The 20,295-nt window shown below is 46.2% G+C and overlaps 1 protein-coding gene across 1 annotated transcript in view; it reads right to left on the reverse strand.

Annotated features, from left to right (window-relative positions):
• Positions 1-20,295, reverse strand: part of itga4 (integrin alpha 4) — a 198,921-nt gene that overhangs the window by 57,746 nt on the left and 120,880 nt on the right. The window contains exons 16-17 of the mRNA XM_085985973.1: positions 11,328-11,480; positions 10,403-10,479 (exon numbers count right to left, since the gene is read on the reverse strand). Of these exons, the coding sequence (XP_085842099.1) occupies positions 10,403-10,479; positions 11,328-11,480 (230 nt within the window). The remainder of the gene's footprint in view (positions 1-10,402; positions 10,480-11,327; positions 11,481-20,295) is intronic.

The raw sequence follows: 20,295 nt of genomic DNA on the forward strand, positions 1-20,295 counted from the left end.
CGACCACATTGCTGCCCAGAAGCCAGGGATAGCTTCACCATGGACAGATTTACTTCACGTGACGCTGTACACCCTGGCTGCCACATGATGTGCCAGGTTGGCGCCACCCCACACCAGCACCATAAAGCATCTCTACAATGTCCAAGCCATTCCTTTCACACTCATCACTATTGCGGGGGGTACTGTTATGGTCTCACCATTCACTGCAACTCACTAAGCCATTTCCAAAGGTGCACACAAATCTGTCCAAGAATACAAAGTGTTGAAAATAAAGGTTTCAATGTTTGACACCACATTAACAGAAACTTTACATGAACATTGCATAAAACACTCAAGTGCCTACCCTTGTGTGTTGTTAGTTTGTATGCTTGCAGTGGGATGAGGGTGAGTGTGAGGGGTGGCTAGTGAGATGGGGATGTAATAATGTAGATAGAGAGGGATGGGTGGAGGTGTAAGGTAAGTTGGTGTGAGTAAGGATGTGCAGGAGTAGGGTAGGGAAGGCAGAGTGATGGGGATTTGATGAGAGGCACAGCAGGATGAGGTTGAGTGTGGCTTTGTACTAACGTTTCGGATTCTGAGATAATTGAAATGTTTACGGCACTGCACCCAGGTTCTTCTGACCACATCCCTGCTTGTGCCCTCCTCTGCAATGTGCAACCAGGCTGTTTTGATCTCCTGGGGAGGTCTCTTCCACCCATGGGAAGGGAAGAGAACCTCCCTGTGTGCTGTGACTTGTTCCATAAACATATGGAGTCATAGGAGAGTCTGGGTGCAGCCCTGCACCTCTGTGCAGTGCTTGTCAGTATTTGCAGCACCTCAATGCTGTAGAACACTGAAAGCCCAAATGTCAAAAGAAAGTTGGCCATGGTCCCTTTAAGGAAACCGGCGGATGACGCGTCATCAAATGGCGTCACCAGACCCGCTTCCTCTAATTGGCCAGGAAATGCACTGGGCAGGCCAATCACGGGAAAATCATTTCAGAGGCCGGGATGGAGGGAGCCAGCAGCAGGGTTGGGACCCGCCACTGACGTCGTCCGCCACAGTTCGTAAAATCCAGCCCACTGTATCAAGTTAAAAACTAAAAAAGCCTTTAGAATATAAGGGCTGATAATAAAAATGAAAGCCATCCAAATATAAAAACTATAGTAAAGCTACAAAAAGGGTAAAAAGAAGCTTTCTATAGGCACACTAATAGGATAATCAAGTTAGCAGTACGGCCATGAAGATGAAGGAAGCAAGCATAGTGGAAAGTGAGGGAATCTAAGAGGTACTAAATAAGTATGTTGCAACAGTTTTCAAAGTGGAGGCGAATATTGGGATTGTAGAACCACCAGTGGCAAGTGTAGGACAGTTAGTGGAGGCTATTAGTCAAAGAGAAATGGTACTAAGGAATTTGCTCAAATTTAAAAGAGAAATTACTGAGACCTGAAGGATTACATCCAAGGATTGTGATGCAAGTTAGGAATGAAACATTAGGAAATTGAGGGAATAAACAGCAGGGACTCCATGGAAAGAAACATTATACCAAAGGGTTGGAAGGTGACAAACATGCTTCAAAAAAGAAAACATTAATGCGCTAGGAAATTATAAGCCAGTTATCTCTTAATTCAGTTATTAATAAACTACGAAAGTCTATAACCTAGGATGAAAATACTAAGCACTTAGGAAAGCACGAGTTAATCAGAGGTAATCAGCATGGATTTCTGAAAGTAGTTTTCATCTAACCAATCTTGTAAAATTCTTTGAAGAAATATCAGGGAAGATGAAACAAATTAGGCATATGGCATTTATATGTATTTGCATAAAACATTTGATAAGGCATCATATAATAAATTTATGAGACAATAACATATGGGATTAAGAGGAATATGGCCAAATGGATAGAGATGATTGGAGAATAGAAAGCAAAGAGTAGAGGGAAATGTTCCTTTAAGCTGCGTGGCTGCACAGTGCTCTGAAGGTCCCGCACAGCCAGTGAGCCGGCTTTTAAATAGAAAAACCATGCATGCACGGAATTTTGAATGGCCGCCCATTAAAGGGGCTGCGCAGACCCAAAACGAATTAGAGAGTACATTGGTAAAGGGTAAAAGCAAATTTCTCATATGGGAAAGAATCTGGACTTGGGAATTGTGGGAGCAATGTAAAAAACTGCTAAATACACCAAATTGGGCGAAGTGTGGTTTTGGTGGGGGGGGGGGGTGCGGGTGGTGCGGGGGTGTGCAGGAAGCAGGATGGCAAATTGTAACAAGGATTATGAAAGACTCCAGGAGGAAATGCATAGGCTAGCATGATGGGCAGATAAGGTGGTAGATGCAGTTCAATGTACAAGAATCTGCAGTAATACATTTTGGAAGAACAAGGAGTGATTTAGATTTTCATTTGGTTTAGGTTTGGGGAGCAGAGGGACTTAGGTGTGCAGTTACACAAGTCATTAAAGGTGTCAGTGTAAATACATAAGGCCTTAAAAAAAGGCAAATGGAAGGCAAAGGAGGACAAAGGGATTAATTAAGAGGGGGAAATTGATTATGAAAGTAAGCTTGCAGGGAACATAAAAACTGACTGTAAAAGCTTTTATAGATATGTGAAGACAAAAAGATTGGTGAAGTCAAGCGTAGGTCCCTTACAGTCAGAATCAGGGGCTACCGACCATAGAGCACATATACCAGAAACGCTGTTTACGGAGGTCACGGTCCATCATCAAAGACCCTACCCACCCCAGCCACAGTCTGTTCACCCTCCTGCCATCTGGGAGACGCTACAGATGCATTCGCACCCGTACGACCAGATTTAGGAACAGCTTCTTTCCCAGGGCTGTCATCCTACTGAACTCCACAAATAAACTCTAAACCCTGCACATCTGCCAATGCACTTTATTAGGGTTATGTTTATGTTAATGTATTACAAGCCAAATGTATGTTGAATGTTTAAATGTCTTAATCTAAATGTACACTCTCGGGAGCCGCAAGCCTACATTTCGTTGTACTGCACTTGTGCACTAACAATGACAATAAAGTTGATTATTATTATTATAATGGGGAACAAAGAAATGGCAGACCAATTAAATACATATTTTGGTTCTGTCTTCACAAAGGAGGACACAAATAACCTCCCAGAGATGTCGGGGAACATAGGGACTAATGAGAGGGAGGAACTGAAAGAAATCAGTATTTGTAGGGAAATGGTGTTGGGGAAGTTGACGGGATTGAAGGCCGATAAATCCCCAGGGCCTGATAATCTACATCCTAGGGTACTTAAGGAAGTGGCCCTGGAGATAGTAGATGCATTGCTGGTCATCTTCTAGAACTCGATAGACTCTGGAACAGTACCCATGGATTGGAGGGTAGCTAATGTTACCCCACTATTCAAAAAAGGTGGTAGAGAAAAAGCGGGGAATTATAGACCGGTAAGCCTGACATCGGTAGTGGGGAAAATGCTAGAGTCCATTATAAAAGATGTAATAGCAGAGCACTTGGAAAACAGTGACAGGATCGGACAAAGTCAACATGGATTTACAAAAGGTAAATCGTGCTTGACTAATCTACTGGACTTTTTTGAGGATGTAACTGGTAAAACAGATAAGGGAGAACCAGTGGATGTGGTGTATTTGGACTTTCAGAAGGCTTTCGATAAGGTCCCGCATAAGAGATTAGCGTGCAAAATTAAGGCACATGGGATTGGGGGGCAAGGTATTGACTTGGATAGAGAACTGGTTGGCAGATAGAAAGCAAAGAGTTGGAATAAACGGGTCGTTTTCCGAGTGGCAGGCAGTGACTAGTGGGATACCGCAAGGATCAGTCCTAGGACCCCAGCTGTTCACAATATATATTAATGATCTGGACGTGGGAATTGGATGTAATATCTCCAAATTTGCAGACGACACAAAGCTGGGTGGGAGGGTATGCTGTGAGGAGGATGTCGTGAAACTCCAGTACGATTTGGACAGGTTGGGTGATTGGGCAGAAACATGGCAAATTCACTATAATGTGGATAAATGTGAGGTTATCCACTTTGGTGGCAAAAACAGGAAGGCAGATTATTATATGAATGGCAATAGATTGGGAGAAGGGCAAGTGCAAAGAGACCTGGGTGTTCTTGTGCACCAGTCGCTGAAGGTAAGCATGCAGGTGCAGCAGGCGGTTAAGAAGGCAAATGGTATGTTGGCCTTCGTAGCAAGAGGGTTCAAGTACACGAACAAGGATGTCTTGCTGCAGTTGTACAGGGCCTTGGTAAGACCGCACCTTGAGTATTGTGTGCAGTTTTGGTCGCCTTATCCGAGGAAGGTAGTTCTTGCCATGGAAGGAGTGCAGCGAAGATTCACCAGGCTGCCACCTGGGATGGCAGGAATGACGTATGAGGAGAGATTGTGTCGACTGGGCTTATACTCATTGGAATTTAGAAGATTGAGAGGGGATCTCATTGAAACCTATAAAATTCTGTCAGGCCTGGACAGACTAGATGCAGGAAGGATGTTCCCGATGGCCAGGGAGTCCAGAACCAGGGGTCATAGTCTAAGGATAAGGGGTAAGCCATTTAGGACTGAGATGAGGAGGAATTTCTTCACCCAGAGAGTGGTGAACGTGTGGAATTCTCTGCCACAGAGGGCGGTGGAGGGCAGTTCATTAAATATATTCAAGAAGGAGTTGGATATATTTCTTAAGGCTAAAGGGATCAAGGGATATGGGGAGAAGGCAGGGGCAGGGTACTGAATTTGGATGATCAGCCATGATCTCATTGAATGGCGGAGCAGGCTCCAGGGGCCGAATGGCCTACTCCTGCTCCTATCTTCTATGTTTCTATGGCCTAGAAATTCAGTTGTTAGCGCCAGCGGCTAGCGCCTTAGCAGGAGGAGGAGTGGGGCGCTAAGCGGCTAGCGCCCGGGCATGGCGCAATCTGCGCCTCTCGCGAACTTCACTCAAGATTTAGCGGCGGCGCTAAACCGCAGCGCCCGCTCAGATGCGCGTGCAGATCGTGACGTCATTTCATGGTGCAACGCCCTTGGTGTGCCCCGACCCGGAACTTCAGTGGCGCCGCCCTTCTTTGCACCTGGCGCCCCCAGCGACTGATAGAGGGGAATGGTTCCCAGTCGCTGCGGGGCGCTATTTAAAGGGGACTCCTCCTGCATTATAAGTGGCAGCCATTTTGTGCCAATCCTTCTGTGTGAGAGATGGATATTTGGAGAGAGACAAAGGCAGAGAGGTTTCTGCTTTGCCTCAGCGCTCGCACGGGTACTTCTGGCTTCAGGCCAGAGCTTTGCACTTGGATTTCACTTTCAGTGCCATAGCCTTGAGTCACCACATATAATGGGGGCTGCAATGGGTGGAAACGTTGGCTTTCTGCATTGCATTCAAAGGGATCAGAGACGAGGTGAGAGAGTGCCAGTCATGGCCAGACGAAGAAGGGCCAACAGGCGTCGGCACAGGAGGCCTTACCCACCCAGGGTATACCGCCAGCAGTTCTCATATCTGAACATGTCTGAGGAGCAGTGTGTTCAGAGGCTGCGATTCAGAAGGGAGGGGTCACTGAGATCTGCCACTTGCTTCGCAGAGATGTGCAGCCACAGCTGAGGAGCAGGACGTCTCTATCGGTGGCAGTGAAGGTGATGGTGGCTCTCAACTTCTATGCCACCGGCTCCTTCCAATCCGCTACTGGGGACATTGCCAACATCTCCCAGTTCGCGGTACATTGCTGCATCCACCAGGTGACCAATGCCCTTTTCAGAAGGAGACGTCAGTACATCTCCTTCCCCATGACCCTGGACAAGCAGCAAGAGTTTGCAATGGGATTTGGAGGAATAGCGGGCTTCCCCATGGTCCAGGGCGTAGAACTGATGAACCAGCAATGGTCAGGCCTTGCTTCAGGGCTGCAGTGTGCAGGGCATGGCAGCCAAACAAGTCAACCCTTCCCCTTTAAGAGCTGACCGGTGCCAGCGTGTCTGCCTTCATTCAGAAACTCGCCGCACCTGCGCTGCGCCTGCCCTCGGTGTTAGCGCCTCGGCACGCTGGCTTAGCACCTTATGATACTCGTGCATCGCCTGCTTTAGCGCAGCAGCAACCTCTTGGGGCGATGCAACTGAATATCGGCGAAGGTGGCGCTAAGTTGCGCCGGGCGCTAAATTTAGCGAACACCCGGCTGTAGCGCCCCAAACATGGCTATACTGAATTTCTAGGCCTATGTTTCTAATCCTTGATTTAGAATATAGAGACATAGGTTGCAAAAGCTAAAAGCCTGCAGTTTGTGTATTGTGCATAGTTTTCAGCTCTCATTATTATAAGGATATAAAATCAATGGAAAAGTACAGCGTAGGATGTGACTAGAGATAAAGGGTTATTGTTGTAAAGCAAGACTTGAGAAGTTAAAACTTTTTCACTAGACACGAGAAAATAATGAGATAACCTGATAGAGATTTCTTCAAGATTATCAAGGGTTATGACAATGTAAATAGTTACTGATTTCTTTCCCCCACTAGTTGGTGAGACAGTAACAAAAAGGCACAAATTTAAGATTGAAAAAGATTATAAAAATCTTTATAAAAAATGTTATTACACGGGGTGTGGTTAGAATTTGGAATTCTCTGCCACAAATTGCTGTTCAAAGCAGAGTTCATCATTTTTTTTAGGAATGGATATTAGATAGTTACTCCAGGAAAAAAAAAAGGTTTTGGGGAGCAAGCAGGGAAGTAGGATTATACTAGGTGGCTGATGGAGAGAAAAATGTCAGCAAGGCTTGATGGACCAAATGCTCTGTTTCTGCGCTGTAACATTCTATGATTGGATATGCAATGTTATTGTCCCAAACAAATAAGACCAGATTTTTTTAAAAATAATATGAGTATGGTCTCCTGACATGCAGCCTCATTTGGTTTATTGGTTTAATCACCGGTGCATGCCCAGTGACTTGGTGGACAGAAAATTCTAGGGAGTTGCCACAGTTCCCCATTGGAGGTGTGATTTTGTAAAAAATTGCCTTGAAATTTCAGACTTTTTCAACTTAATTATATATAAAATAAAAAATAAAATGGAGCTGAAGGACTAAAGAGCTTTAAAAAAATAAGTTCTGTAATACTTTTAAAGTAATTTTCACAAATCTTTTAATGTGTTGCCTCAGCTGAAATATAGACAGAAACCCATGACCTACCACCATGTTAGTAAGGACAGTTTCTTAAAAAGAATAGTGACCGAGGAATAATTGTAAATAATTGAGCTAACTATCCCTTGCACTCAAATCTTTTGCTGCTTTGTTTCCACTGGATAACAATATACAATAACCCTAATGTGAAAAAAGAAATAAAATATAACCTTACCTCCAAAAATAATTTATTTTTATATTTTTTGTAATTGATGTTAAAAGTATATTACTGGTAATCTTATGACTCATGCAGGCAATAACAAAGTACTTTAGTTGTTTGGAAGGTGCAATCATTTGCATGTGGAAATTAAAACTAATGTGTCTTAATGGAAACAACCAAGGAATATGTTTTGCAAATTAGTAACATGTTTTCCTCCTTTTGAGCTAAGGGAAAAGCATCCTTGTAATGAATCTCTCTGTACATGCAACCTAATTCTGCCTGATCTTGTTGATGTCACAGTATGCGGTACTGCAAGGCTTTCTGTTTTAGAAACCATGGCCAACAACCAAGGCCCATGAGTGAAGGACACCCCCAAGGTTGAAGAAAAGAGTGAAGAAATAAATCAGGGAGTAATGATCAATTCCTTGCACAAAGCTTATAAAATAGCAGTAATTCTGTATGCTCTATTTTGTTATGTATTAATTTGGGCCAATTTTAATTGCCTGAAATCAACATTAATGGGGCAGTAATGGCCTCAAAATGGGGTCGGTAGACTTACCGCCCCGTTAATGCCAACACTCCAGCCGCTTTGAAAGGGGTTTTCCTTAGGCACTAGAACCCCTGCCAGTTTCAGACAACAGAACACTTAATTGTACAAATTGGGGTCTTTGGATGAATTTCAGACCCCAATTGCAGTTTTACGGGATACATGAGCAGAGCATGCACCACGTGCGGCGTGCTCCTCCTGGCTCCACAGAAATACTGAGGGCCACTGCCAGCTCAGGCTCTGCTTCTCTTGCCTCCACTCCTTGAAACCACCTATGAGCCGGCTTGGCATATGAGACGGACAAAATCCCTCTTGGCGAGCTACATCCAGACCCCCGTTGGTGCCTGCAGCCTTCCGGTTCCATTTAAATGCGGCCTCAAAATGGCTCCAACCTCTTCACTTATGGAATGGCGGGCAGCTGGCATGCTCCGCTCAGCTTTGGGTCGATTAGGACACTGAGATTGTGAACAGTCTGGTTCAGCCTGAGACAATGGCGGGGATGGGGATGGAATCAGTGATCAGGGTTTGTGGCAGGGGTCAAAGACAATGGCTTCAGTTTTCCTGATGTTTAATTGGAGGAAATTGTGGCTCATCCAAGACTGGATATCGTACAAGCAGCTTGACAACACAGTGGCAGTGGAGAGATGGATCTGGGTATTGTCAATGTACATGTGGGAGCTGACCAGATGTCTGCGGATGTTGCTGAGGGGCAGCTTGTAGATGAGGAGAGGCTCAAGCATGGATCCTTGGCAGACTTGGTGTGATGGTGTGGGGAAGGGAGGGAAGCCATTGCTGGAGATGCTCTGGCCAGGATCAGTTGGGTAATTGTGGAATCAAGTGAGGGCAATTCCACTGAGTTGGACAACTGAATAGTGTTGGAGGAGGATAATACGGTCAACTGTGTCAAAGGCTGCTGAGAGTTTGGGTGGGGGTGGGATAATGCACCATAGTCACAGTTGGAAGATGTTAATTTTGACTTTAATTAGGGATTTGAAGAGTTGCAAATATGTAGTTGTGGGAAAGATGGGCACAGATTTGGGAGGCAACAACAGATCAAGTTACATCGAGTCTACAGCACAGAAACAGGCCAGTGTTTATGCTCCACACGAGCCTCCTCCAACCATTCTTCCTGTAACCCTATCAACATATCCTTCTATCCTTTTCTCCCTCATGCGCTTATCTAGCTTCCCCTTAAATGCATCTATGCCATTCGCCTCAATTACTCCTTGTGGTAGCGAGTTCCACATTCTTACCACTCTTTGGGTAAAAATGGTTCTCCTGAATTCCCTATTGGATTTATTATTGACTATCTTGCAGATATGACCTCCAGCTTTGGTCTTCCCCACAAGTGGAAATATTTTCTCCACATCTACCCTATCAAACCCTTTCATTATCTTAAAGACCTCTATCGGTTGCTTTATTCCTGCCACTGGTTAGCTTGCAGAACACACAAGATGGCCTAAAGGAATTTCTAGGTCAGTATTCCCCCTTTAAATGCTGATTTCTTGGCAGACCAGAATATGCCTGCCCCAATCGCAGATTAACTCAGCGTATAGTTCATTCCCTGAGAAAATCACAGAAAACTGTGCATGTGCTAATATCCATTAAATTGATGTCAGCATTTAAAGGAACCTCTCGCCTAGTTTTAGCTTGAGCTGCTGTAGCCTACCTAAGGCCCAATCAGAAACTCACATAAGGTACCAAATGGGCAGAAAATCGGTGAGACCTATCTCTGCTTGATTTCCCAACCCCTTGCACCCATTCACGTTCAAGAACTTGAGAGGAAAGGGAGTTTGAAGGTGGGGAGGTTAATTGCAAGGACTATGGGGTCGAGGGTGGACTTTTTGAAGATGACAATTTGAAAGTGAGACCGACAGTACCTGAGGAATGGAAACCATTTACAATGTCAGTTAGCAAGGTAACCGGGAAGGGAAGTTGGGTGGTTAGAAGTTTACTGGAAATGTAGTCTGGGAGCAGGAGGGGAGTCTCATAGGCAAGGTGCCAGGAGAGAAGATGGGAGAGAAACTGGAGAAAGGTGCGGGTTCAGGGCTAGGGCAGGGAAGCCTGGGGTATGTTTTGGCTTAGTAGGCAAGGGGAAAGGGGAACGGGGGGAAGCAGCAGAGGCAGCTGAACTTGCCATCAAGACACATGATTGAATTTCTATCCACTTAACACAGGACTACAGCTGTGTGAAAGACATGAGGACATGCATAGAAAGTAAGGTGGTAGTGACAAGATCCTTGAAGGCTTGTCTCCCTCCAGCCCTTTCTCAAGCCCAGCTGGAAGCTATCAAGAGGTAAAACACAGTAGCTTGGTTACAGACTACCAACAGGTGGCTAGCCACAGTACCACAAGCAGCAAGACATCTCAAGTCACTGATTGTAAGAAAATCTAGCTAAGCCAGTGCATCTGAGAAAATTACTGAGAACTTCTTTTCCTTGAAGTACTTTTTATATATATACCAAAATATGTATCTAAAACAGGAAAATTATCCTAAAACAGGAAAATTATCCTAAGAAGAATTAATGGATCAAAGATAGAATGCAAGCAGCATAATGTAAGTTACCCACCCTGTTAGCACCAGTTTTCCAGAAACCTGTAGGTTTGCAGCACAGTCTTCATATGCACATAATCGTTCAAAATATGTCTGTTCAAAAAAAGTAACAGTCAGATGTAAGAGTTAATACCCAATATGCAAAAGGAAACGTAAAACGTAAAACTCATCGAGGTAAAGGACATTTCAAAGCTGCAATTGTGTGATTGTATTTGAGACCATACAATAACAACAGATGAAATTTATGGAAAAGGTGCACATCCTCATTATCTCCACATAATGGGATACAGTTGTGTCGTGATTATGATTTTGGCCTAGCAAACAGGAGGAGGGCGAGCACGGGCCAGCACTGGTCCTCAGGTAGGTTCCTGGGATTGAAGGTGAACAGGAGGAGGGCGAGCACGGGCCAGCAGTGTTCCTCAGGTAGGTTCCTGGGGTTGAAGATGAAGAGGAGGAGGGTGAGCACGGGCCAGCAGCGTTCCTCAGGTAGGTTCCTGGGGTTGAAGATGAACAGGAGGAGGGCGAGCATGGGCCAGCAACAGCATGCAGTAGTGTTGTGTTGCCGGGAGGAACTCTCCTGCTCCTCCTGACTCCATATTCAGGTAAGTAGACTTACCTCTTTGGCTGTTTTCGGCTGTCTCTTTAAGGCCCACTGGGCAGGCATATGCTTCACTTAGTTTTGGCCAATTTGGCTTCAGAGCCCTAAAACTGGTGTTAAGCCTGAGTAGCATAACTCAGAAGTTGCGGCTGTACCAAATTGGTATCTGGCACACTTCTGGGGAGAGGGGGGAGGGGGTCAGGCGCGGGATACCTTTGCCCGAGATTGCTCTCTAACCCTGATTTTCTGCCCAGATATCACTGTGGCACATACCAATCTGTACCCTTAAGACTTCAGCTTTATCGCTGAATTAAATAAAAGATATATATAATTGTGTGCACACCTTGTTTTTGACTCCATTCGGTTGGTTTTCTTTCCTTTGCAAAATAGGTTGGAGAGGAGGGAAAGCATCTGTGGATTCATTCTTTACAATGTGCTTGCCCAGGTAATATGTTGCTTCAAAGTATATTGGTGTTATCATATCTCTGACTTCTCCCTTTTAAAAGAGATAACTTAGTTCAGAATAAAATAGGATTACAAATGCGAACGTTATTTGAATCATATCATTGAAATAGTGTTTTTAGAGAGCAATTGACGAACCAAGATTGAGAGATGGGGCTGGATTTTGTGAATGGAGGAGAGTTGGAGGCAGGACAGCTGCTTGTCATTTCAATGTCCCGCCTCCATCCTAGCATGACCAACCAGAGGGATTTTCCCCTGACTGAGCTCATTAAGCCCACCCTACGGGCTCAGCAGGCCAATTAGGGAGGAAGTCACTGACAGCACATCAACGTCAGACGTGCTATCTGTCAAGACTTCTTGAAAGAAGAAATGACAGCGTTCGACAGCATGAAGCTGTCAAACACTGACATTCTCTTTAGTTTGATGAGTCCTTGTGTTGAGAACTCATCAAACCTTTCAAATTTGTAAATTTCCCATGTCTGTCGGAACGGAGATTCCAACAGCCATTCTGTGAAATTGACAAGCAGGATGTCAGCTCTCCCCCATCCAGCGCTGCTAAAGGCTGTAGGAAGAAAACAAGGTAAGTGCACACTTTTGTAAACTTATCACTCACCTTGCATACTTACCACTCCACACTTGCACCCATCACTCACCTCTACACCTTACTTCCAGGTGCCTCCGACCGTCGCAGGCCTCCTCCACCCCAGCGGGGTTCTCCGAGGTCAGGAAGCCTTCACCAAATGGCACTAATACTTTTTTTCTGCCTGTTAATAAGCAGTTAAAAGGATTAAATGCCTTTTCCACCTCCAGGAGATGGGACCCAAAGCTGCACATCGTCCCGCCTCCTGGCAAAGGGACACGGAGGTGGTATGGGGGCGGCTTTGCCATCTGCCCCCACTTTCTCCGAGTTTACCGGCTGTCCCGCCTCCATACCCGCCTCCTCGGGGCTTGGAAAATCCAGCCCAGAGTCTCTATGGTAGATGCGATAGCAACAGTAAAATCTGTTTTAGGTACGTTAAGAGTCAGAGGACGATAAACAACTTCATAGAGCTTCTAAAGATTTTCCCTGGGCAGGTTCAGGTAGACGGCCTAAAGATTTCCCCATGGGCAGATTTGGTAGCTAATACATGAAATGTATCCCCTTTGGGGAGGTGGGGGGGGGGGCGAGGGGGGAAGCTGTAGATGGTGGGCTAAAGACGGAGGAAGCCCTAGGGGAGTACAAAAAGTGCAGGGGGATACTTAAAAAAGAAATTAGGAGATCAAGGAGGGGCCATGAATTAACACTGGCGAGCAAAATAAAGGAAAATCCCAAGGTGTTTTATAAGTATATTAAGGGTAAGAGGATAACTAGGGAAAAAATAGGGCCCATTAGGGACAAAAGTGGTAATCTGTGTGTGGAGCCGGAAGATGTAGGAGGGGTTCTAAATGAATTTTTCGCATCTGTTTTCACTATGGAGAAGGACGATGTAGACATAGAAATAGGGCGGGGGGACTGTGATATGCTCGAACATATTAACATCGAGAGGGAGGAGGTTGTGGTAAACCACTGTCATACCTGTCTGTGTCTGTATGTGTATTCCACTGGGTACAGGTCTGGACATGCCTCGGCTGACTCCTCCCACTATTCCAGGTATATAAGTGACTACCTCCCAGTCCCTTGGTATTCTGGACGGGTCGACCACTCGAGACAAGACCTTCATTCTTTGGTTGGTGAAAGCCTGATTGTTACTCGCTCAACTTCAGTCTTTTGAGTAATTGATGGCGCATCAGAGGTATTGGCGGTTTTAGCAGGCCTAAAAATGGATAAATCCCCAGGCCCGGACGAAATGTATCCCAGGCTGCTGTGTGAGGCAAAGGAAGAGATTGCGGGGGCTCTAACACATATATTCAGAACCTCTCTGGCCACAGGGGATGTGCCAGAGGACTGGAGAACCGCTAATGTAGTACCATTATTCAAGAAGGGGAGTAGGGAAAAACCGGGGAACTACAGGCCAGTGAGCCTAACATCAGTGGTAGGTAAATTATTGGAAAAAATTCTGAGGGACAAAATTAGTCTCCACTTGGAGAGGCAAGGATTAATCAGGGATAGTCAACATGGCTTTGTCAAGGGAAGATCATGTCTGACTAATTTGATTGAATTTTTTGAGGGGGTGACTAGGTGTGTGGATGAGGGTAACGCAGTGGATGTGGTGTACATGGATTTCAGTAAGGCCTTCGATAAAGTCCCGCACAGGAGACTGGTCAAGAAGGTGAGAGCCCATGGAATCCAGGGTGCCTTGGCATGTTGGATAAAAAACTGGCTTAGTGGCAGAAGGCAGAGGGTGATGGTCGAAGGTTGTTTTTGTGACTGGAAGCCTGTGGCCAGTGGGGTACCACAGGGATCGGTGATGGATCCCTTGCTGTTTGTGGTCTACATTAATGACTTGGATATGAATGTAAAAAGGTATGATCAGTAAGTTCGCGGATGATACAAAAATTGGTAGGGTGGTAAATAGCGAGGAGGGTAGTCTCAGTCTGCAGGACGATATAGATGGGTTGGTCAGATGGGCGGAACAGTGGCAAATGGAATTTAACCCGGAAAAGTGCGAGGTGATGCACTTTGGGGGGGCTAACAAGGCAAGGGAATACACAATGAATGGTAAGACCCTAGGCAAGACGGAGGGTCAGAGGGATCTGGGTGTGCAAGTACACAGATCCCTGAAGACGGCGGAACAGGTGGATAAGGTGGTAAAAAAGGCATATGGGATGATGTAAGAAAAAGGAGACTTACCATCAAGTAACTTTAAAGTAAGCTTTAAGTAACTTATAAACACACTATATACAAGAGAGGTCTTTACCATGCCTCTGGTAGAAGCCTCTTACAATACTGAACAGACCAGTATTTATACCAGTCCAACAGGAAGTGAGGTATGTACACAGTTCATAGTTCACAGTTCATAGTTCACAGGAAGTGATGACATAACTTCCCGGAAGTTAGCATTTTTATCACATTCTTCCCTCCTGCAGGATTAGGAGGCTGTGGTCTACCTTTTGGTCCGCAGCCGCCGAACAAGGAAGAGTCGCACCCGTTTGGATTCCCGTCGTAGAGGGTCGCTGGTCCGCTTACATGCGGTTGGCCATTGGTCAGAGTCTGTGTGGCCTGGATTGCCCTGTGAAGGGTCGGGGAGATCATGGCTTCGAGTACGAGCCCCAATAGGTTCAAAGTCGGACTGCCTCTGTTCAGAGGGAGGTGCAGAGCTGGTCTGTGGCGGATCAGTACTTTCATGCGCGGTACTGGGAGGGTCGCAACCTTGAGCACGGGGTTCTACCGGCACCAAGCTAGTTGGTGTCCGATCAGGATCCTGGAGAGGGGTACCCGATAGGTCCCAAGAGATTCCTGGTGAAATGCCATCACCCGATGTCCCACTAGGTCCTGGTGGGCAGGGAGCCAGATCCCGTAATGATACGGTAGATTCTCGGCCGTCGGAATATCGTATGTTTGCATAGGTGGGGTTGGCATCGGTTAGTTCAACCTCGTCTACGAGAGGGTCATTTTTAGACGTCCGAACGTATCTTCGGAGTAATACAGGTCCAGGAGTAGTTAGCCATGACAGGAGTGATGTCCCATGAGATGAGCGACGCTGGAATCCAAAGAACCGCTCATGAGGTGTAGTATTTGTGGCTGTAGAAAGCAGAGACCGTATAGAGTGCAATGCATCCGGAAGCACTGTTTCCCATTGCTGGTCTGGTAGGCCCCGAGATCTTAAAGCGAGACGTACGGGATTCCAGATGATACCGTTATACCTCTCTACCTGCCCATTTCCGATGGGATGGTATGGTGTTGTTTTGCTTGTAGCAATTCCCCGTTCTGAGAGGTAGTCCTTGAGTTCCCTTGACATAAAGGATGGACCCCGATCTGAGTGAATATAAGCCGGCATGCCACAGAGAGAAAATACCTGCTCAAGGCAGCAGATTACTGTGGACGCCAGCATATTGGAGCAGGGGAAGGCAAACGGAAAACATGAATATTCGTCGATCATGGTGAGCAAATATGTGTTCCGAGTTGAAGAGGGCACTGGGCCCTTAAAATCGATGCTAAGTCGTTGCATCGGTTGGGTTGCATGTATGAGTATACCAGCTGAGGGGCGGAAGAACTGAGGTTTTAATTCCGCACAAAGCCGGCATTCTGAGCATATTTTCTTTACATCTCCAGTGGAAAAAGGGAGATTCCGTGATCGTACGAAATGTAGCATGCGCGTAACGCCAGGATGACACAAACCATTGTGGACATCCATGAGAGTGGAGGATGACATAGTGGAGCAGAATGCCCGTGTGAGGGTGTCCGGGGCCACATTCTCCTTGCCAGGCCGATAGAGAATGGTATAACCAAAAGAGGCCAGTTCCATCCTCCAAAGTTGTATTTTATTATTCTTAATTTTGGTTCGTTTTCGATTATCGAGCATGAAGGCGACTGATCGTTGGTCCGTGATCAATGTAAAGTGCTGGCGAGCTAGAAAATGGTTCCACTTCCGTACTGCCTCTATGATGGCTGTGGCTTCTTTCTCAACCGGAGGATAATGTAGCTCGGCACCTTGTAAGGTCCTGGACATAAATGCTACAGGACGACCTTCCTGATTCAGAGTAGCCGAGATCGCCACCTCCGAGGCATCACATTCAACCACGAAAGGGAGATTCTCATCGATGGAGTGAAGAGCCGCTTTCTCCAACTGTTTTTTGAGAAGGTTAAAGGCTGCAACAGCCGCTGTTCCCAGTGGAAATGATCTAGCATGCAGCAAGGGTTGGATTTTGTCCGAAAAATGAGGAATCCATTTAGCGTAGTATGCAAACAGACCGAGAGCCCGACGTAAAGAAGCCGGATTCTTAGGTGACGGGAGCTCTTGGAGCGGGCGAAGTCTTTCTGGGTCTGGCTTAATGATACCATTGCCTACGCAGTAGCCAAGGATGTTGATGGTCGGTTGCGACTCAACAGATTTGGATTCATTCAGGGTCAAATTACGGCGATGGAGGGCATCCCGAAATTTTTGGAGGTTGGAGTCGTGTTCCTGTTGATCGTGACCTGCAATGGTAATGTTATCAAGATAGGGAAAAGTGTCCCTTAGGTTTTCCTGCTTAACCAGGCCATCCATTGCCCGTTGAAAGACAGCCACTCCATTAGTAACCCCGAATGGGAGGCGACGAAATTGGTACAGCCGTCCATTAGCCTCAAAGGCTGTGTACTGCTTATCTGAGACCTTCAAGGGTAACTGATGATAGGCACTTTTTAAATCGTAAGTTGAGAACACTTTGTATTCGGCCAGTTTATTAACCATATCATCAATGCGTGGCAATGGGTAGGCGTCCAAGTCGGTATATTGATTGATGGTTTGCGAATAATCGATGCATAGTCGCTGTTTGTGAGGTTTTAGAGGGTTCTTGACAATGACGACTTGAGCCCGCCAGGGCGACGAACATGGTTCAATGATATCCTCTGCTAGAAGTCGAGAGATTTCAGCCGCAATAAAAGATTGGTCTTCCTGATTAAAGCGCCGCGATTTTGTTATTATCGGTTGGCATTGAGGCGGAATACTGGCAAATAATGAGGGTTCATCAAGTGAAGCTGCTGATAATGCACAAAAAGGTAATTTAGATGGTATATTAGAAATAGTAAGTCCGGGTTTGGATCCACCAAACTCAATGGTGAGTTTCTTATGCTGTTTTTGGAAGTCCAGCCCTAAGAGGAGATCACTACATAAGTCTTTGAGCACCGAAAGTCGGGTGGAGGGATACATACGACCATGAAGTGTCATATCAACAACACAAAAGCCGGAGATTCTGGTATTAAGTGATGACTGGGCCATCGCAATTGCCTGGTCCGATGGGAAGACATGTAGTTTCAATTTCGCAACAATCTGTTCCTTAATGAAACTATCAGTACTTCCTGAGTCAATTAAGGCATCTAAGGTATGCCCTTTAATTGAAATTTTTGTGGCTGCCTGAGACAGGTTCTGTGGGCAAGCAGCTGTAATTGGTGTCGTTGCACAGAGTGGCGCTAAAACTCTCGGTGTGCTTCTTCGGGAGAGAGCTCGAGAGGAAGCTTGATAGGTCCTAGCTGGAGCATCTTGATAGGCCCTAATTGGGGCAGTTCGGTAGGTCTTAGCTGGATTGGCCCTCGTAGAGGCCCTTGATAGGCAAACTTTAGCAAAGTGTCCTTTTTTCCCGCAATAACTGCAGATTGCATTGCGAGCAGGGCAGGTTTTCCTAGGGTGAAAAGCATCTCCACAAAAGAAGCATTCCTTCCTAGATTGCCAAGAGGCTGCTAAAGTGGGGTCGTCCTCCTCTTCTTCATCAGAATTATCAGAATTAGATTCCCCCATGATAGGGTTCACCTGAGACCGCTTGAATTGTCTGGTTGCAGCTACAGCAGCAGATCGAGATCTGGGCAGCTGATAGAGGTCTGCATTTCTCTTTGCCAAATCCAGTGAACAAGCTAGGTCAAAAGCTTTTTGTAGCTCAAGTGTTTTACTTTCTAGTAGACGCTGGCGTATAAATGGAGAGGCAATCCCGCAGATGAAAGCATCACGAATCATTTCTTGGCGGTACAGCTCAGCTGAGGCTGCCTGAAAGTTACAATCTACGCTGAGCCTGCGAAGTTCTTGCAGGAATTCGTCAATTGATTCCCCTGGCCCTTGTCGGGCTGTGGCCAGTAGATGTCTAGCATAGACCTCATTTGGGGTCTTCGCATACAGTTTCTTAAGTGCCCGAATCACCTCTTCGTAATTATCCCAGTCATCAACATATTCGAACACTTTTGGGGTCACATAATTGACAAGTATCTTCAATTTAGCAGGAGCATCCACTTTACATTCATCCAGAAAATTCTCAAAAGTACGATACCAATGCTTCCATACCCTGCCAGCTGCTGGTGTATTCGGGTCCAAGTCCAGACGAATAGGTCTAAGGATTTTCTCCATGATGGGTGGTTCCCTGGATCCTTAACTTCCGAGTTTGTCTGAAGGTCTAGTATTTGTCAGTGTAAATACTAAGTTACTTAAATTGATGTAAGAAAAAGGAGACTTACCATCAAGTAACTTTAAAGTAAGCTTTAAGTAACTTATAAACACACTATATACAAGAGAGGTCTTTACCATGCCTCTGGTAGAAGCCTCTTACAATACTGAACAGACCAGTATTTATACCAGTCCAACAGGAAGTGAGGTATGTACACAGTTCATAGTTCACAGTTCATAGTTCACAGGAAGTGATGACATAACTTCCCGGAAGTTAGCATTTTTATCACATGGGATACTTATATTCTATGCCTCGGCTAATGAAGGCAAGAGCAAGGAGGTTATGATGGAGCTGTATAAAACACTGGTTAGGCCACAGCTGGAATACTGTGTGCAGTTCTGGTCGCCACACTACAGGAAGGATGTGATCGCTTTGGAGAGGGTGCAGAGGAGATTCACCAGGATGTTACCAGGGCTGGAGCGCTTCAGCTATGAAGAGAGACTGGGCAGATTGGGTTTGTTTTCCTTGGAGCAGAGGAGGCTGAGGGGGGACATGATTGAGGTGTACAAAATTATGAGGGGCATAGATAGGATGGATACTAAGGAGCTTTTTCCCTTAGTAGAAGGGTCAATAACAAGGGGGCATAGATTCAAGGTAAAGGGCGGGAGGTTTAGAGGGGATTTGAGAAAGAACTTTTTCACCCAGAGGGTGGTTGGAGTCTGGAACTCACTGCCTGAAAGGGTTGTGGAGGCAGGAACCCTCACAACATTTAAGAAGCATTTGGATGAGCACTTGAAATGCCATAGCATACAAGGCTACGGACCAAATGCTGGAATATGGGATTAGATTAGACAGGGTGTGATGGCCGGCGCGGACACGATGGGCCGAAGGGCCTCTATCCGTGCTGTATTACTCTATGACTCTCTATGACTTTATTACAGCCCGAGGCACTGGGATGAATTTTAACCTCCAAGAACGGGTGGGTTAGGGGCAAGTGGGTAATTAAAATAAGTGAATTTGTGATCACCACCCCAACCTGGCTCCAACGCGCCCATCTCCGCAGTTAACGGAGGCACATTTGGATCTCTGCAAGAAACCTAGTTGCTGAAGTTGGGACCTTAATTACTGCAGGCAGGGGAGTTGTTATTGCTGAAATTATGGAGAGATTAATGAGGTCTTTTCAATTGAATTTTACTTACCTTTAAATTTAATGTCTCCAGCACAGGTTTCCCAGGGCTTGGGAAACTGACTAATGAAACAGAGTAGAGTTTGAGCAGCACCTCAGTGGGTATTTAAACTTGTCATTGCCCCATCTGAATAAAAGCTCACTTATGGTGTCTCCGTTCCCTCTGGCAAACGTTTGCCAGAGAGTTCTTGTGTTGGTACCGCTTCTTCTAAATTTTGGAGCCCCACTCGCGCCCCGGCTGCGAAATTCGGTAGCGCCCCCTGACTTACCGCCGGATGCTATGTCCGACAGGGTCAGGGGGGCATATGTGTGGCCGGGGTGGTGATGTTTAAAGGGGAGGTGCCAGGCGGCCACTTTTGTTGCTAGCTGCCTGCCAGCACCTGCCCCCCCCCTTTGCCGTCCCTGGCCTCCTGAGAAGGGCCCCCCCCCCCCACCATGGGCTGCGCTCCGTCAGCCCAGCACTCCTCTTGAGTGCCGGGCTCTTTTGCCGGCACTCTGATCCCTAGTGGCCCAGCTAGGCCACGGGTCGCACTGCACAAGGGGAGGAAGGCCTGCAGTACCGCGGCGCAACATGCCACAGCGCTGTGATATTCAATGGTAGCGCTCCAAGAGGGAAGGGGAGCGAATTTTCCCCTCACTTACTCTTATAATCCCTTTGTAGTAAATGCTAACATAC

The sequence above is a fragment of the Somniosus microcephalus genome, chromosome 4 (genome assembly GCF_052327205.1).
Source record: "Somniosus microcephalus isolate GS21.2 chromosome 4, FLI_Smic_1.0, whole genome shotgun sequence".
In the NCBI taxonomy this organism is placed as follows: Eukaryota; Metazoa; Chordata; class Chondrichthyes; order Squaliformes; family Somniosidae; genus Somniosus; species Somniosus microcephalus.